The 18,666-nt window shown below is 57.0% G+C and overlaps 1 protein-coding gene across 1 annotated transcript in view; it reads left to right on the forward strand.

Moving 5' to 3' along the window:
• LOC112115920 (START domain-containing protein 10-like) overlaps window positions 1–15,427 on the forward strand; it is a 40,541-nt gene extending 25,114 nt beyond the window's left edge. Inside the window, exons 2-6 of the mRNA XM_026660834.1 lie at window positions 5,038–5,185; window positions 6,133–6,236; window positions 6,539–6,656; window positions 8,525–8,577; window positions 15,215–15,427. Coding sequence (XP_026516619.1) covers window positions 5,038–5,185; window positions 6,133–6,236; window positions 6,539–6,656; window positions 8,525–8,577; window positions 15,215–15,427 — 636 coding nt within the window. The remainder of the gene's footprint in view (window positions 1–5,037; window positions 5,186–6,132; window positions 6,237–6,538; window positions 6,657–8,524; window positions 8,578–15,214) is intronic.
• The last annotated feature ends 3,239 nt before the right edge of the window (window positions 15,428–18,666 follow it).

Genomic DNA, 18,666 nt, shown 5'->3' on the forward strand with positions numbered 1-18,666 from the left:
TGGGGGCAGTCAGCAGGCTGCCAGACATCCCAACGCCTGCCCACAGGAGGAGAGGAAAGAGACGATAATGTTTCACCAGCGCCGTCACGGGGCATCTGTTCTGCAACAAACCGGGCCACGAGGTGCCTGTGGGGGACTGCTGAGGGGAGCTGGGCAGGCAGTTGGAGATTAATGGGGGGGGTGACAATGGCAGCCTATGCAAAGGGTTGTCTCTAGTTACCTGGCAGCTGCTGAGCACCTCATCAAAAATGCAGGGCCTCTAATGAGGGGTCGTAGACGTCTCCATCAGCCCACCTGGTGCTGCAGCCACACAGCATTGAGGGGCACCCAGGCTGGGTGGGCTCATCAATAATGCACCCGCTCTCTTGAGGATTTGATACCGCGCTGCAGCTTGGGTTACCAGTTAATAGCTTTGGTTACCGCTGATCTCACAGGACCCAGCCAGGGGCCGGGGAGAGAAACCCAACCCTGCTTGCTCTGGAGTGTCATTTGGATGGGACAATGCACGGGGCTGGCCGGATCGGTTTTCAGATGAGAGGGTTTGGGGGGGGGGGGGGGAGATTGGCTGCCTGCAGCATTCACAGCCCCAGGGCCCAGGACGTGCTCGCCTCTCACACCCTCACCTGGTGGCAGAGATCTCCTGTCCAGCATGCAGCTGCCCCTTGTCTCAGGGAGTGAGAGGCCAAGCCACTGGGCAAAACAAGGCATGCCCAGGCAAGTGCTCTGAGTTCCGTGCCATCCCAGCACCAGTGCCAGCCTATGTGCATAGATTCTACCTCCCGGGAGCTGGGCCAGTGCTCGTTGCCCACACCTTCCTGGGGCAGAGAGTAGCCAGTCTCCCAAATACCCCAGCCCCTGCAGGGCCTCAGGGGCCTGTCCCCCTGCAGTGAGGGTGGGTGGGATGGCTCCAGGACTCTCCCAAAAAGCCCCCCATGCAGCTAGGTCAGGAGCTGGAGCCACCAGCTGGCTTCCTGCCCTGCCAGCAGCAGTGGGAATGGACCCACCCCCTCTGAGCCTGGCACATGAGCCTCGCCTGTCTGAGCTACCAGACCCACTATGAGCTCCTACCCAGTGGAGTGCTCTGTGCATCAGCCCCTGGAGGGGAACAGAGAGCCCCAGCCCAGAGAACAGAGCAGAAAGCCACAACCTCCAGGCAGGCAGCAGAGCCTCAGCAGGACTGGGATCCCATGAACTTCCTGCCAATCACCTCCCTCCATCCTGCCCACCCTGCCGCTGACAGTGAGACGCACCAGAAACAGCAAACACAGGCTCTGGGAGAAGCAGCACTCCTCCTCTGAGCATTCAGGGGGCCTGGGGTCTTCGGCGGCGGGGGTCCTTCCGCTCCGCGTCTTCGAGGCACTTTGGCGGCGGGTCCCGGAGCGAGTGAAGGACCCGCCGCCGAATTTCTGCCGAAGATCCGGAGTGGAAGGACCTCCCGCCGCCGAATTTCTGCCGCAGGCGGCAAAATACCACCCCCCAAATCCTGCCGCCCTAGGCGACTGCCTAGGGTCGCCTAGTGGAAGCGCCAGCCCTGGAAGACCCAGAGCGGCCGCTGACCAGGCCGCAGCAGCAGGACCTGATCCCAGCACAAGTGGGAGCCACATGATCAGACCCACAGAGGGCAGGGATGGTCGTTCCTGCCAGAGACCTCGATGAGGGGCACTGCTCAGAGCCCAGATGGAATGGTCAGATGTCCAAGGAGAGACCAAAGCTCAAAACAGTTCCTCTGTTAGCTCAAGTGGTAGAGGTTTGCACTGCATCCAGAAAATCTGAGTTCAAACTCTGCTGGTGACTGAGGCAAAGATGCTTACAGTTATATATGTGTAAGCAGAGTCAGGATGAGCTCTACCCTGACATCTGGTGGTGAATTGTGGAGAGTTGTGCAAAAGAACTTCAGGGGCTGATCTTATTTGCATAGGCACACCTACCCAGCCTAGCATGAGTCCACAGCAGCCCAAGTGGTCACTTTGGCTGCTGTGGGATCCCCAGTTTCTCTGTTATTGGGGCAGGAAGAATAAAGTGTAGGTACCCTGATTATGTGAATCAAGGACAGTGGAACTGTTTTATGACAGAGGGACTCGCCATCAACTAAGTAGCACTCGCTAGACAAGGGACATGGGTTCTAAAACCCAGTGAATTAAGAGAGGCTGGGGGTAGGGATGTGTATCTGATAGTATGGGCATTGTTTGTGGGTATGAAATGCCATTTGCATTGTCTCTACTGTGGAATATCAGAGCTAATTTTGATTCCATTAAGAATGTAGTTACAGGCTGTTGAGCTGAATTCATTTTGGGCCAATAGTGCACCAGCACTGAGGCTCCCCTACTACTAAAAGCTAAAATTGCTGAGTGCTTGTGGGAGAGGGCTGAAGATATATTGCTGAGCAGCTGGTGGAGTGGAGTATGTTTGTGGGACAGCTGGAGCCGGCTCACAGAATGGCTGGTGGAGTGGAGTGGCTGGTGGAGTGGAGTAGCTAGCGGAGTGGCTCACGGTGAAGGCTGCAGCACAACCCCATGGAGAGGTGGGGCAGTCGGTCTCGGACCACGTAAGGTGCCCCTTAACACCTCGGTGCCCCCCCCCCCCCGTTTCCACCCAGGCTGGAAGGTAAAACTTTGCAGATAAACTTTTGAACGCTGGGGCTGCACTGACCAGGGACAGAGACTTTTGGGTGATTTTTTGGATTGCTGGACTTAAGACCCTGAGTGGAAAAGGACACTGCCAAACTTACTTGGGGATGGGTCTTTTGCTCATGGTTTGTGTTATGAATCCTGTTTGTGGTGTTTCCCCAATGTAATACTGCATTGTTTCCCTCCTTTATTAAAAGGATTTTCCTACACTCAGACTCCGTGCTTGCAAGATGGGAAGTATTGCCTCTTAGAGGCACCCGGGGGGTGGTATGTAATTGTCCCAGGTCACTGGGTGGGGGATCGAGCTGGCTTTGCATTGTGTTATTGAAACGGAACCCCTAGATACAGAACCCGGCCCTTGTTGCTGCCAACTCAGACAGGCAGAAGGGTTACATATGAATGAATTTTGGAGGGTGGTGAAGCACTGGAATGGGTTACCTAGGGAGGTGGTGGAATCTCCTTCCTTAAAAGTTTTTAAGATCAGGCTTGACAAAGCCTTGGCTGGAATTATTTAGTTGGGATTGGTCCTGCTTTGAGCAGGGGGTTGGACTAGATGACCTCCTGAGGTTGCTTCCAACCCTGATATTCTATGATTCTATGATTCCCTGAGTGCCCTCTGCAGCTGGGGCTGGGCTCAGTTGTGGCATTTGGCTTGGCTTGGCATTTTTAATATGCATTTAATTCCAGCCTCTGCCAGGTGCCAGAGGCAGCCCCTTGGGATCCCTGGCCCAGGTCATGTGACTGGGGCAAGGGAACAAAGCCAGCATCCCTGGGTGTCACACATTAATTCCCCAGACACCCCTCCCCCCCCCCCCGCTCTCAGGCTCCCATAAGCCCACTGCACTGCCAGCCGGTTGCACACCCAGCGGAATCCACCCGGGCCTGGCTCTGTGTGACTGAAGAGTGGGTTTGGGAGCTGAGGCAGAGCTGGGCAGGCGGGCACTCAGACTCAGGGAAGTGTTAATGGCAGCGTGGCTACTGGGAGGGTCCCCTCGGCCGTCCTGGAAAGTCGGATGTTTGAAAACCCTGCTTTAGAAATCCATTACCTAGAGGAGGGGCGAACGGTTGTTCTCCTTAGCCCCAGAACAGGACAAGAAGCAATCGGCTTCCATTGCAGCCTGTGTGGTTCAGGTTGGACATTAGGAAACATTCTCTACCAGTCAGGGTAGTTAAGCACTGGAATAAATTGCCCAGGGAGGTTGTGGACTCTGCCAATGGAGATTTTAAAGAGCAGGTTAGACAAACACTCATCAGGGATGGTCATAAGAACAGACATACTGGGTCAGACCAAAGGTCCATCTAGCCCAGTATCCTGTCTTCTCACAGTGGCCAATGCCAGGTGCCCCAGAGGGAAAGAACAGAACAGGTAATCATCAAGTCATTCATTCCCTGTCACCAATTCCCAGCTTCTGGCAAACAGAGGCTAGGGACACCACCCCTGCCCATCCTGGCTAATAGCCATTGATGGACCTATCCTCCATGAACGTATCTAGTTCTTTTTTGAACCCTGCTATATTCTTGGCCTTCACAACATCCTCTGGCAAGAAGTTCCACAGGTTGACTGTGCGTTGTATGTAGAAATACTTCCTTTTGTTTGTTTTAAACCTGCTGCCTATTAATTTCATTTGGTGACCCCTAGTTCTTGTTTTATGAGTAAATAATTATTTACTTTCTGCACAACAGTCATGATTTTATAGACCTCTATCATATCCCCCCGTAGTTGTCTCTTTTCCAAGCTGAAAAGTCCCAGTCTTATTAATCTCTCCTCATACAGAAGCCGTTCCATACCCCTAATCATTTTTGCTGCCATTTTTTGAACCTTTTCCAATTCTAATATATCTTTTTCGAGATGGGGTGACCACATCTGCACGCAGTATTCAAGGTGTGGGCATACCATGGATTTATATAGAGGCAATATGATATTTTCTCTTATTATCTATCCCTTTCTTGATGATTCCCAACATTCTGTTCGCTTTTTTGACTGCCGCTGCACGTTGAGTGGATGTTTTCAGAGAACTATCCACAATGACTCCAAGATCTCTTTTTTGAGTGGTAACAGCTAATTTAGACCCCATCATTTTATATGTATAGTTAGTCCTGCCTCAGTGCCGGGTGCTGGACTAGATGCCCTCTGGAGGGCTCTTCCAGCCCTAGGTTGCTGTTATCCTAGCACGCACTCTGCTGGGCCACCCCCCATACATATCCACACACTAACCGCGATGAGCCACACTACTCCTTTGTGCCGATGTACCTGACATGCATGGGCAGACGGCTGCTGTCACACACATGTGCCCCTCTCTCACACTTGGCCCTGGCACGCCCTGCCCACGCCCCCAGGCCCGTGTGGGCATGCTGGGCTCCTGTCAGAGCCTCACTGACTGCAAGCCCTCTCTCCATCCTCCCCTTGCAGCTGCGCATCGCCTGCAAGGACGTGCCGGCTGCGACACTCTATGACGTGCTGCATGACACCCACTATCGCAAGAAATGGGACTCCAACGTCATTGAGACCTATGACATTGGGCGCCTGACAGCCAACGCTGATGTGGGATACTATGCCTGTGAGTGAGGGCAGCGGGGGGCTGGGGAGATAGTGCAACACTCCTACCCTCCCCTGGGCCCCTCACCTGCCACCCTTCACGTCAGGCAGGGCCTAGTGTTGCCAGGCATATGGTTTTCGACCACAATAAGGACCCTGGAGCCTCCGATCGGCACCAGTGACCGGGCCGTTGAAAGTCCGGTCAGCAGCGTAGCGGGGCTAAGGCAGGCTCCCTGCCTGCCCTGGCTCCGCGCTGCTCCAGGAAGCAGACACCAGGTCCCTGTGGCTCATACGCGGCCAGGGAGGCTCCACGCGCTGCCCCCGCCCAAGTGCCAGCTCCGCAGCTCCCATTGGCCGGGAACCGTGACCAATGGGAGCTGCGGGGGGCGGTGCCTGAGGGTGTGAAGGCACCGCGCAGACGTGCCTGCCACCCATGCGTCTAGAGGCCACAGGGACCTGGCAGCCGCTTCCTCGGAGCCATGGTAAGTGCCGCTAGGACCCTGCACCCCCTCCCAACCCCCTGCCCCAGCCCGGAGCCCCCTCCTGCTCCCCAAACCCCTTATCCCCAGCCCCACCCCAAGTCTGCACCCCCCCACCCCAACCCTCTGGCCCAGCCCAGAGTCCCCTCCCGCACCCCAAGCCCCTCATTCCCGGCCCCAGCCTAGAGCCTGCACCCCCAGCCCAGAGCCCATACCCCCTCCCTCTTCCCAACCCCAGCCCGGTGAAAATGAGTGAGGGTGGAGAAAAGTAGCAATGGAGGGAGGGGGGATGGAGCGAGTCAGGGGCGTGGCCTCTGAGAAGGGGCGGGGCAGGGTTATTCGGTTTTGTGTGATTAGAAAATTGGGAACCGTACCTGGCCCTGCAAAAGGTCCTAGCTGAGCGAGTGAACCCAGGGCGGGGTGTCCGTGGGAGGGAATCGGGGGACGTGCCTGCAGGTGCCTGGGGGATAACAGACTCTCTCCCTTGCAGGGAAGTGCCCGAGCCCCCTGAAGAACAGGGACTTTGTCACCCTGCGCTCCTGGCTGCCCCTGGGCAACGACTACATGATCATCAACTACAGCGTCAAGCACCCAGTGAGCCCCTACCCCGCTGACCTCAGCTCTGCTCCTGCTGCCTGGCACCACGCAGGGGTGCCAGGCCTCTACCAAGCTCCCCAGCCTGGCATCAGGCACTGGCCTTTTGGCTCAGGGGTGGGGGTCAGGGCAATGCTGGTGGGAAAGGCCCAGCCAGGCCAAGCCTTGGTGCCGGACCTGGCCTCCCAGCCGCAGGGGGCACAACTTGTGGCAGAGCGGGCTGGAGCACAGCTCCTGTGTGGCGTGGCTGCCCGGTGAGCCGGTGCACAGCAGGCACTGATCTGTGTGTGGTGTCTCTACAGAAGTACCCACCACGGAAGGACTTTGTGAGGGCCGTGTCCCTGCAGACGGGCTACCTGGTCAAGGCCAACGGCCCCCACGGCTGCACCCTCTACTACCTCACCCAGGTGGACCCCCGAGGTGAGCGCCCAGCATGACACATGAGCCAAGGGGAATGCTGCAGCTCCTCCTGGCGGGGCAGAGGCGGCTTGGGGGGCAGAGGCAGCCCCGTGCAGGGGGAAGTATTGCTTGACATGCTGTACCTGGGGGGGAGACACCCCCCAAAGGGATGGGGCCAATTTCCCAGCACCCCCCAAACACAAAGCTGGTGATGAACAGGGGGAAAGAACATGGACTGTCCCCAAGGGAGCAGCCAGCCCTTTGCTTCCCTTCCCGTCCCATCTGGGGCAGGGCAGCTCAGGGGACATCAGTAGGACAGCAGAAGACTATGTGAGAGCCAGACAGATGGACACACCCAGCTCCACCTGTCTGTCCAGTGCCCACGGGCTGGTGGGGCTTGCTGCCCACTCCCCCTGCCGCCCCATCCCCTTTCTCCACTGGGCTCCCTTGGGGACACTGCTGCACTCCTGTGCCCACCTTGGGTGGCCTGGCCCATTGGTTAGTGTTTGCCAGCTGTTGTGCCCTGTGCTCGGCTTCACCCGGCTCGCAAGCTGGTTATGTATTGTGTCTAGTTTTGGTCCCCCCACTACAAAAGGGATGTGGACAAACTGGAGCGAGTCCAGCAGAGGGCAAGAAAAAGGATCAGGGGGCTGGGGCATATGACTTACACGGAGAGGCTGAGAAAACTGGGGTTTAGTCTGCAGAAGAGAAGAGTGAGGAGGGATTTGATAGCAGCCTTCAACTACCTGAAGGGAGGTTCCAAAGAGGATGGAACTCAGCTGTTCTCAGTGGTGACAGATGACAGAACAAGGAGCAATGGTCTCAAGTTGCAGTGGGAAAGGTCTAGGTTGGATATTAGGAAACACTATTTCACTAGGAGGGTGGTGAAGCACTGGGATGGGTTACCTAGAGAGGTGGTGGAATCTCCATCCTTAGAGGTTTTTAAGGCTGGCTTGACAAAGCCCTGGCTGGGATGATTTAGTTGGTGTTGGTCCTGCTTTGAGCAGGGGGTTGGACTAGATGACCTCTTGAGGTCTCTTCCAACCCTAACCTTCTATGATTCTATGTGCTGCAGCTTTCTCTTCCCTGCCGTCTCATCAGAACTAGCCCCGGCCCTGCCCCGGAGCCCACCTCCAGGGTACTGCCAGCCCCACAGCCCTGCCCCCCCACAAGGTCTGAGCTCATCTCTGGAGCACTGCCAGCCACACAGCCCTGCCCCTCGAGCTCTGAACCCATCCCCAGGGCACTGCCAGCTCTACAGCCCGGCCCCCCGAGCTCCAAGCCCATCTCCAGGGCACTGCCAAGCCCCACAGCCCTGCCCCGAGCCCATCCCCAGGGCACTGCCAGCCCCACAGCCCTGCCCCCCCCCCGAGCTCTGAGCCCATCCCCAGGGTACTGCCAGCCCCACAACCCTGCCCCCCAAGCTCTGGAGGCTGCTGTTGGGATCCAGGCAGGGGCCAGGCGGTTTCCATGGGGTGGCACCTGGGAAATCTGCCCATCGGTTTTATGCATAAGCTGGTTTCCTGGTGGTGTCTGCAGCATTACTGACTTTCTGGGGTGGGGGAAGAGACCAAGCCAGACCACTGTGCGGCAGGCCGGCCTAGGAGCCCCGGGGAGCACTGGCCTTGTCTACACTAATGCTCCAGCCCTGCTGTCACAGGAGACTTAACAAGAAACTAAGTGCGGACAGGAGCTTAGAGCCCTCGTGAGGAGGCATCGGCGCCAGGGAGGGACTGGGCCCCACAGAGTGTACACTACCTGCTGCCAAGCTGCCTTTCTGGTATTTACGCCGTTAGACTGCCAGACACAAGGACGGAGAGGGACAGACAGCCCCGGAGGAGCGCTGGGGCTGCCTCGCTTGCTGTCTGAGTAACTCGGGTTTGTTCTAGGTTCGTTACCAAAGTGGGTGGTGAACAAAATGTCGCAGTTTGTGGCGCCAAAGGTAAGCTGGGTGCGGAGGCGGCTGTGTTACTGCATGCTGGCAGGAGCAGCAGGCGCCAGCGGGTTCATCCAGCTAGCAGCACCACTCCCCTTTAGCAGAGTGACAGCTACGCCTGGAGGCTGTTATCAGAGTAAGGCCTGGTGAATGGAGCAGCCTCCGACCTGGCCTGGCCGTGCCCCAAGGCTGCTCACCCAGGCCTTGGCTACACTAGAAAGAGTTTGCCGGGACAGCTACACCAGCCGCGGGCCCCGAGTGACAACAGCTTGCAATGGCAAAAAGGCCTTTTGTCTTCTCAGCACCAGCTTGGCTAGTGCAGCCGTGGGGAGTGCCCCGTTGGGTGCAGCGTGACTGGTGAAAGGTGCTGTTCTGCCGGCATAGTCACACCCTGAGGGGCATGAGCTATCCCAGCAAAGGAGATTACAAAGACTGGAAAAGAGACGACTGAGCGAGACTATGATAGAGGGCAATAAAATCATGACTGGTGTGGAGACAGTGACTAGGGAAGTGCTATTCACCTCTTCACATAGCACACAAACCAGGGATCACCCACTGAAATTAATAGGCAGCAGGTTTAAAACAAACAGAAGGTAGTACTTGGGGGGGAGGGATAGCTCAGTGGTTTGAGCATTGGCCTGCTACACCCAGGGTTGTGAGTGCAATCCTTGAGGAGGCCACTTAGGGATCTGGGGCAAAATCAGTACTTGGTCCTGCTAGTGAAGGCAGGGGGCTGGACATGATGACCTTTCAAGGTCCCTTCCAGTTCTAGGAGATAGGATAGCTCCATTTCTTCACACAACGCAGTTAACCTGTGGAACTCATTGCCAGGGGAAGTTGTGAAGACCAAAAGTATAACTGGGTTAAAAAAAGAATTAGGTAAGTTCATGGAGGATAGGCCCAAATGGCTAGTAGCCAGATGGGCAGGGATGCCATGCTCTGGGTGTCCCTAGCCTCTGACTGCCAGAAGCTGGGAGTGGAAGACAGGGGATGGATCACTTGATTGTCTGTTCTGTTCATTCCCTCTGAAGCACCTGGCATTGGCCACTGTCAGAAGACAGGACACTGGGCTAGCTAGACCATTGCTCTGACCCAGTATGGTCGCTCTTATGACTCTTTTGCTGATATAAGCTGCATTTACACACATAGGCGCCGACTTCTACTGGCGCCGGTGGGTGCTCGACCCGCCCCCATTCCAACCCCTTCCCCAAATCCCCGCCCTGGCCCCGCCTCTTCCCCGCCTCCTCTCCTGAGCGCGCCATGTTCCCGCTCCTCCCCCTCTCTCCCAGAGCTTGCTACAGCTGTTTGGTGGCGGCAAGCACTGGGAGGTAGGAGGAGGAGTGGGGACAGGGTGCGCTCAGGGGAGGAGACGGAGGAGGAGGTGAGGTGGGGTGGGGCGGGGAGCTTGGCTGCACCCACTAATTTTGCCCCGTGGGTGCTCCAGCCCCAGAGCACCCACGGAGTCGGCGCCTATGTTTACACAGGGAGTTTTGCCAGCAGAGCTATACTAGCCAACAGAGCTAAGCCAGCAAAACTTCACAGTATAGACCTGGCCCAGGTCATTGTCTAGAACTCACACCAGGTTCATATCAGTGTCCCATAAGCAAATAGACACCAGATGCGGGAATGGTCCCGTTATTGTGAGGAACTTTCCTGGCTTATACACTACCCTGGTGAAATGGGCTAGCGGAAGGATCTGAGTCCTCGCTCCCATTTCCTTTACCCAGAGGCCTCCCTGCCCTCAAGGACGCCCCTTCCACTCTCCTGTCTGGCAGAGTCCTCGTAACCCCAACAAGGCAGGGCCCAGGATTCCTGGGCTGCTCGACCCCCAACCTTGTCGTGGTCACTTAGGGCAGGGGCTAGGGTGTCCCCACTCTGGGGTGCACTCTCTGCACTGGATGCTTCCCTGACCCACTGATCATTACATGCAGTTCAAAGCAAAAACAATTTATTAAGCAGCAACCGATTTAAAAGATAAGGAAAAAATGGGAACGGTTAAAGGAAAACATGTCACCCCCACTCTGTGGCACGGGGACACACAACCAACCATGGCTGGAATGTCAGGGCAGCTCACAGTCTGCTCCTCACAAGTCCCAGGCCTCCTGCTCAGGCCCTGGCTGTGCTGCAGGGATGCTGCAGGTCGGACACTTGCTCTGGCGGTGGCCACACGCCCTCAGGCTCTAGGTGGCAGGACCCTTCTTCCCAGCATTGCCCCCGCCCCGTCAGGGTTACGATCCCCCTCCAAGTCTGGCCTGTAGGGCCTCTTGGCTGGGGGCGTCTCCCTGCGCTGGGCCCGCTACCCAGGGTAGGGTGACCAGACAGCAAGTGTGAAAAATCAGCATAGGGGGTGGGGGGTAATAAGAGCTTATATTAAAAAAAAGACCCTAAAATCAGGACTGTCCCTATAAAATCGGGACATCTGGTCACCCTAACCTGGGTCCCGCCTCGCTTTCCCTAGCTGCTCACCGCACCCGACTCCGGACTGCTCCAGCTCCACTCTGCCTCAGCACTGCGGCTGCTCTGCCTCCAGCTCCCTGGGCTGCTTCTCTGGCCTCTCTGGCTCTGGTTGCTGCAGCTCTGCTCCCAGCACTGACCTGCTCTCTGGGTTGCTTTTTTGCTTCTCTGGCTAGCACAGCTCTGCTCCCCAGCTCAGCTCCGGCCCCTGCTCTCTCCTTAGCTCGGCCCCACTCTGTCTTACCCAGGCAATTCCAGCTCTCCCGGAGGACGGGACCCACACTGGCCTCCTGACTCCCTGATTAGCCTGCCTGACCTGTCAATCAGGCTGACCTGGAGAATTGGCCTCTCCCCATGGCCCCTGGGGACTGTCAGTCTCAGGGTCCTGATTTCCCATTGACCCTTCCCCTTCCTTTTGGCACTGGGAGCTAGCCCACCAAAAAACCCTCATTGAGTTTTAGTGAGGGGACAACAGTCCCCTTACATTCCCCCCTGCTAAAATATTGCCACAGGCACAATATTCACACCAGTATATCCTGGTCCCATATTAACAACATATACCCACTCATGTCATATAAAAAACCCATTAATAATTATCAAAAGAACAGTTGACATATTTAACATTCTACATCTACTTCTTCATACTATACATGACAATATTATTTGAAACACTATATAGAACCAATAACAATCATCTCCAAGTTTAACAGGCAGTACAGCTTTAGTAGTTCTCTGGGATCTTCTTAAGACTGATGGTTCATTACCCATTTTTCTATTCCCCTGTCCCCGGGTAACACCAGGTCAATTTGAGGGATCTGACCATTTTCGTCAGGGTTTGGGTTTGCCCAATTGGTTTCAGTCTCCTCGGGAGTCGGGACATGCTGCTCTATGCCTCCTACGAGCCCTGGTCAGACTAAAAGTCCAACGTTTAGCTGGTCCCTATATACCACTCTCTCAGGACCTCCTCGTTCAGGCTGGATAGTGTAAACCGGCAGTTCAGGATTGTTGTGGGTGACCACAGTACAGGGATTTGACTCCCACTTGTCCTGTATTTTATTACGCCTCTTGCATCTATGGCTATGAACTGGTACACAGTCACCAGGTCTGATGAGAGCCCCACGGGACTTGCGATCATAAGTCCTTTTCCTACTTTGGGCTGTGTCTTTAGTTGTACTGAGAGCAACTTCACTGGCTGTCTTTGGCCTGTCATGGACACCTTTGACCCAGTCATCAAAATTAGTCACCTCATCCTTAGAAAAGACTTCTTGATGCTTCTCTGGCAACTCCCCTAAGTTAGCCACCTGTGCAGGAATCAGCCCTTGGCGTGCCACTTGAACTGGAACTGGCAATCTCTCACCACATCTTTCCCAAAGAAAGGCAACTTGTCCTCCCTTCTCCCTCCTTGTCACCCGCAGCTCATTTCCATTCTCTACAAATGTTACCTTCACCTGAGGAACCACTCCCTCAGGCCAGTGTACCTCTGCAGTTCTGTTTTGAGGCTGCAACTCGACAGCCTTCAAACTTGAGTTTAGAAGACTCACTGGTACTCTTCCTTTGATGGTATTAGTCAGTACATTGGCTGGCTGGAGCCCATTAGGTAGGCTTGCCCCAGATGTAGGCTCTACAAGAGCTTGATATCTATTGGTATTTCCTGGTACCCAGCAGTGTTCATCAAGGATCTTCCCTCTCCGAGGAGGAATAACTGTCTTCTGTTTTCTGCCCACTTTAACATTTCCAATCTGCCCCGCAGGGCCCAGTGAATGGTTTTGCCTCTCCGCTCGAGTCAGTACTCTACTTAGCTTCTCTGATGCGCAGTGCGCCCTGCTGTGCTCTTCTAACTGCCCTGGTGTCTGGCTGCGCATAAGCAGTGGCCAGGCGATTTGCCTCAACTCCGCCATAAACGTCTCCCCCTTACTCTCACAGATATTGTGGAGCACATAGCAAGCAGCAATAACACAACCAGCCATGGCTGGAATGTCAGGGCAGCTCACAGTCTGCTCCTCACACATCCCAGGCCTCCTGCTCAGGCCCTGGCTGTGCTGCAGAGATGCTGCGGGTCAGACACGCCCTCAGGCTCTAGGTGGCAGGACCCTTCTTTCTAGCATCACCCCCACCCCGTTGGGGTTACGATCCTCCTCCAAGTCCGGCCTGCAGGGCCTCTTGGCTGGGGACATCTCCCTGTGCTGGGCCCACTGCCCAGGGTCCCCCCTTGCCCTCCCCACCTGCTCACCGCACCTGGCTCCAGACTACTCCAGCTCCAGCTCCACTCTGCCTCAGCACTGTTGCTGCTCTGCCTCCAGCTCCCTGGGCTGCTTCTCTGGCCCCTCTGGCTCTGGTTGCTGCAGTTCTCCTCCTAGCACAGGTCTGCTCTCTGGGCTGCTTCTGTGGCTCTGCTCCCAGCACTGACCTGCTTCCTGGGCTGCTTTTCTAGGCCCTCTGGCTGGCACAGCTCTGCTCCCCTGCTCATCTTGGGCCCCTGCTCTCTCCTTAGCTTGGCCCCACTCTGTGACCCGGGCAGCTCCCGATCACCCGGAGGACAGGACCCTCCTGGTCCTGATTTCCTATGGACCCTTCCCTTTACTTTTAGTACTGGGAGCTAGCCAACCAAAAAAACCCCACTGAGTTTTACTAAGGGGACCACAGTCTCCTTATACACAGGTGCCTGCGGGCCCAGGGAGGAGCAGGGCAGTTACAGGGAAATACAGCTGGGCAAAGCAAGAAGAGACAAGGTTAAGCTAGGCCAACCCTTTGCAGCCATGGTATACCAATGGCATGGGTGTGTCCACCAGATCCCACCAGCGCAGCAGAAAACGGGGAATCGCTCTGGGAAATCCCTCCCCGTCCTGGTGGATCCAGTCACCCCATGCATATAACGCAACAACACTGCTGCAGCCTCGAAGATCAATTAGACCTCAGAGTGTCCAAGCCACTGCCCTGTGGTGCCTGTCAAGGTGCATTCTATGCGACACATGGTCAGTGGTGAGCAGCTGCCTAGGCCTGGGCCGTGGACCATCTAAGTATGGCTGTGAGTTCACGCTAGGGTGACCAGACAGCAAATGTGAAAAATCGGGATGGGGGTGGGGGGTAATAGGAACCTATATAAGAAAAAGACCCAAAAATCAGGACTGTCCCTATAAAATCAGGACATCTGGTCACCCTAGTTCACGCAGCTCCCAGCACTGTGGGCACAGCACATCTGTGACTCAATCCCATGCACACGCCCCCGCCCCACCCCACTGGTGCGAGCTCACTGGCCTCTTGTTGCAGCTAAGAGCATCCAGAGCTTTGATTCGCTCAGGCCTGCTCCAGGACTTGCTCCTCCCTATGGAGCTGAGTTGTCTCTAAGTGGCCGCAGCAGCCCAGGTGGGGTGGGCACAGGGAGGAAGTTCAGAGACTGTGGTGTTGTGTGCACTACATGTCAGGACATGCTCGGAGCATGGGGCTGAGCCAGCCTGACACACCAACAGCAGGAACTCAAGGCAGAACATTTCCCCTGCTCGGGCAGCCCCAGGTCACCCCACACCCAGCCTTGGGGTGCCATGGCACCAGCCCTCCCAGCCCCTCCCTCCTGGTTTCTGGGAAGGGGGTGGGGAGTGCTGTGCCCCATGGGTGATGCTGGGAGGGGCATCCCTCTATCCTTGTCTGCTGCAGGGAGGTTTCCCCTCTCCCCTGAGGCACTCAGGGTCTCCTCTCCTCGCCCTCCAGTGTGTTGGCCCTTCTCCTTCCCAGCTGGGTGTGCGGTGGGGGCAGAGAGAGGTGTTCCCCTGCTCTGGGATGGGGCTGGGTCTCTAATCCTAGTGGCTACAATGCCAGTCTGGCCAGCAGCATGAGAGCGGGGATGGGGCTTCCACGGCAAACGCAGCCCGGGGCTCCTATCCCGCCTCTTGTGCGTGGGGCTGGAGCCAAGTCAATACCCTGCACATGAGCATGGCTGTGAGACCACAGGCAGGGGAGGGCTCCCACTCCCACCTCTGCCCCCCACCCCAGAGCCCGCTTTAGGGGACCCTCAGCATGCCAGGGGAGCCTGGAGAGGGGCTCAGGAGAAAAGCACCCAAGGGCATTGCCCAGGCCTGGCAAGCTCCGGCCAATGGGAACAGACTGCAGGGCAGGCTCCAGCCCTGGGTCCCGGGGGGATGGGCAGATGGGCGATGGGGCTTGGTGACAGGCTGGGGCTGCTCTGCCCCTCCAGGCCATGAAGAAGATCTACAAGGCAGGGCTGAAGTACCTGGAGTGGAAGCAGAAGCACGAGCCTGGCTTTAAGCCCTGGGTGTACCCAGAGCAGAACACGTTGCCCAGCATCAGCCTGGCCGAGCTGTCCCTGCAGCACGCCGACTCCCTGGAGAACATTGATGAGAGTGGCCTGGCTGAGGACAGGACGCACATCAGCGATGATGAGGCCTGAACGGGGCCCGCAGCCGCCCCGCGCCTGCCAGCAGGGCTGGGGAGAGGCCGTGCCCCTGCCCCTCCACTGCATGCTCAGGGGCATTCAGCACCCACAGGAGCCTGGCAGTGGGTTGGGGGCATAGTTACAAATTTGTCTCCAGTGCTCTTGGTGTGAATGTATCCTTCAGCATCTTTTCATCCTGCTCCTGGTACATGGAGCCCTCTGCTTGGGAGAGAGAACTGCCCCGACCCACCCACATGGCACACAGAGCCCTCTGCGCGGGGGAGAGAGAACTGCCCCAACCCCCTCACCTGGCACACAGAGCCCTCTGCTCGGGGGACAGAACAGCCCTGACCCACCCACCTGGCACACAGAGCCCTCTACTCAGGGGAGAGAACAGCCCTGACCCACCCACCTGGCACACAGAGCCCTCTGCTCGGGGGCGAGAACTGCCCCGACCCACCCACCTGGCACACAGAGCCCTCTGCCCGGGAGAGAGAACTGCCCTGACCCACCCACCTGGCACACAGAGCCCTCTGCTCGGGGGAGAGAGAACTGCCCCGACCCACCCACCTGGCACACAGAGCCCTCTGCTCGGGGGAGAGAACTGCCCCGACCCACCCACCTGGCACACAGAGCCCTCTGCTGGGGGGAGAGAGAACTGCCCTGACCCACCCACCTGGCACACAGAGCCCTCTGCTCGGGGGAAAATGCCCCTACTTTGCCTGACCAAAGGCTCTCTGGGCAGCCACCCAGCCCCCTGGGGATGCCCTGGCCAGAGATACAGAGCTGGCTGTGTAAGAAGGGGCCCCAGTGCAGGGGTGTTTCAGGGCCTCTCGGGGGGCTGGGGATGACAAGGGCAGAGCAGGGAGTAGGCATCAGCATTCCTACCCCTGGCTATTCCTTGGCTGCTGCAGGACGTAGTGGGGCTCTAGGCAGCTGGATATCCCCTGAGGGGGATGGACTGGCCCCAGCAGCTCAGAGTAGGGCAGGCCCAAGCCGCCACCATCTGTACCTGCGCCAGGCTCTGCAGCAGCACAGGGATGACTTGGGCCTGTATTTCCCTTCTCTGCTCCCATCCTCCCACTCAGCAGCTCACGTAGACAGGATGGCGCCTCCCAGACCTCAGTGCTCCCAGCCCTGTGTCACCTGTTCAGCTCAGGGATGCCTCCCCAGCCCCACCCCTGGCGTCTGGCCATCCCCTGGGAACTCAGTGGGGCTACTCCAGCCCAGCTCCATTCTGGGGCCCTGAGAGCACATGTGGCGGGAGGTGGGGGGGAGAGGAGGCTGGTCTGGTCTTTCCTTTGAGACCTGGAGCTGGACCCAGCAGGGTGGCTGCTCTCCAAACCACTGGGCTCCAACCAATGTTTCTCCCAGAGATCCTCCTCCCGTGTTTGCTGCTGCTGCTGCTGTGATTTCTACCAAACCAATAAAGGAATTGGGGTGTGAGCGTGCTTCCTTTGGAGCGACACCCCAGGGTGCACAAGCAGCACCCAGATGTCTGCGGCAGCAGGTCATTGTGTTTAACGAGGGGGTGTTTAAATGCATGAGGTACTGGGGGTGCTGTGGGGTAGGGAGAGCTTGTATGGGAGGGACGGACTTCACCTTAGCCAGAGAGAACCAGGCTCCTGGCACAGAAAATGACTGTGGTCTGGGGTTTTGTCAGCCAGGAGCTGGAGGAAAGGCAGCTTGACACTGAAGAGCACTCAGCTCACACCAGCACAGTCACACAGGGATGTCACTAATACAAAGGTATCTCTGCATCCAACAAAGGCTGGGACAGAAATCCCCGCAGAAGTGGCGCAGGGCCAGGCTGAGATCACAGATCTCCAGTCCAGGAGAGGAAGAGGGTTTTCGGACCAAGGCATTAGACACAAACAGGCCCATGATGAGAAATTACAGCTATAAACGACTGTCTGCCATTGCGAGGAGTTGGAACCATGACTAGGTGACCTGGAATATTTGGCCCTGGGGAGGCTCCCAGCCCAGCTAGCCCTGCTGAGCCCTGGGGGGACAAAGAGCAGCAGGGGCTGTAACAGCTGGCTCTGAACTGTACAGGGAGGGAGACGGGTGTAGAAGTGAGGAGGGGGCCCCAGTGAACCCAGTGAGATCAGAACTCCGAGCAGAGGCAGCCCCCCAGGAGCATCGGTACGGACAGTGCTCCCAAGGCCTGCAAATGCCAATACACAAGCAGGGTTCCCACTCAGGGAAGAATACCGGATGCTTCCCGCTGGGAGAAATCAGAGACAAGGTCGGAGAAAGCAGCAATAACAAGGGGGGTCGACAACTAGGGTGACCAGATGTCCCGATTTTATAGGGACAGTCCCGATTTTTGGGTCTTTTTCTTATATAGGCTCCTATTACCCCCCACCCCCGTCCCGATTTTTCACACTTGCTGTTTGGTCACCCTATCGACCACCCACATATAAACCGGCCCAAGTTCACTTCAGGACAAGGGTTAGGGAAGCAATGTCTTGACCCCTTGCCCGGCTGCATTGTGGAACGGCTGGTTCTGGAGTGCACGCAAGAGGCTTCGCTCAACGTCATCCTGAGGCACAGCAAGGAACTGGTTCAAGAAGTAACTAGGATTGAATCACTAAGCAACAGTGATCTCATTAGAATTCAGTTCAGTATTCTTAGCGGTAGGGTGACCATGCATCTCGTTTGGGCTGAGAAAGGTCCCTTTTCTAAGCCTTGTTCCGGCCAACCTGACTTTTTTGGCAAAAGTGGGCATTTGTCCCATTTGCTCTTGGCAACCGGTCAACATCAGTTGGCAAGAGCAAATGGGACAAATGCCCACTTTTGCCAAAAAAATGGGGCATGCACCCCTAGTCGGGTGCAGAGGAACATGCGGGGGTAAGCGGCGACACCAGCCCTGCCTGGGGGAGGGGAAACAGGACTCCAGCAAGTAGCGACACCAGCCACGTGGGGGGCAGGCAGGGTTCGGGCAACTGCCACGTGGGGGGCAGACAGGATTCGGGCGAGGAGCGACACCAGCCCCATGCAGGGAGCAGGCTGGGCTCCAATGAGAGCCCTGTGCGGGGCCAGTCCCACGTTTTCCCTTTGGTAGGGTTACCATACGTCCGGTTTTTCCCGGACATGTCCGGCTTTTCGGCAATCAAACCCCCGTCCGGGGGGAACTGCCAAAAAGCCGAACATGTCCGGGAAAAATACCGGCCGGGTACTTCCTCTCCCACGGCTGCTCTGCTCCTCCCCTGACTCAGACTTCGGCTCTGTTTAAGAGCCAAGCTGCCCGA

The sequence above is a fragment of the Terrapene carolina genome, unplaced genomic scaffold (genome assembly GCF_002925995.2).
Source record: "Terrapene carolina triunguis isolate 2854851 unplaced genomic scaffold, T_m_triunguis-2.0 Scaffold838, whole genome shotgun sequence".
Lineage (NCBI taxonomy): Eukaryota > Metazoa > Chordata > Testudines > Emydidae > Terrapene > Terrapene triunguis.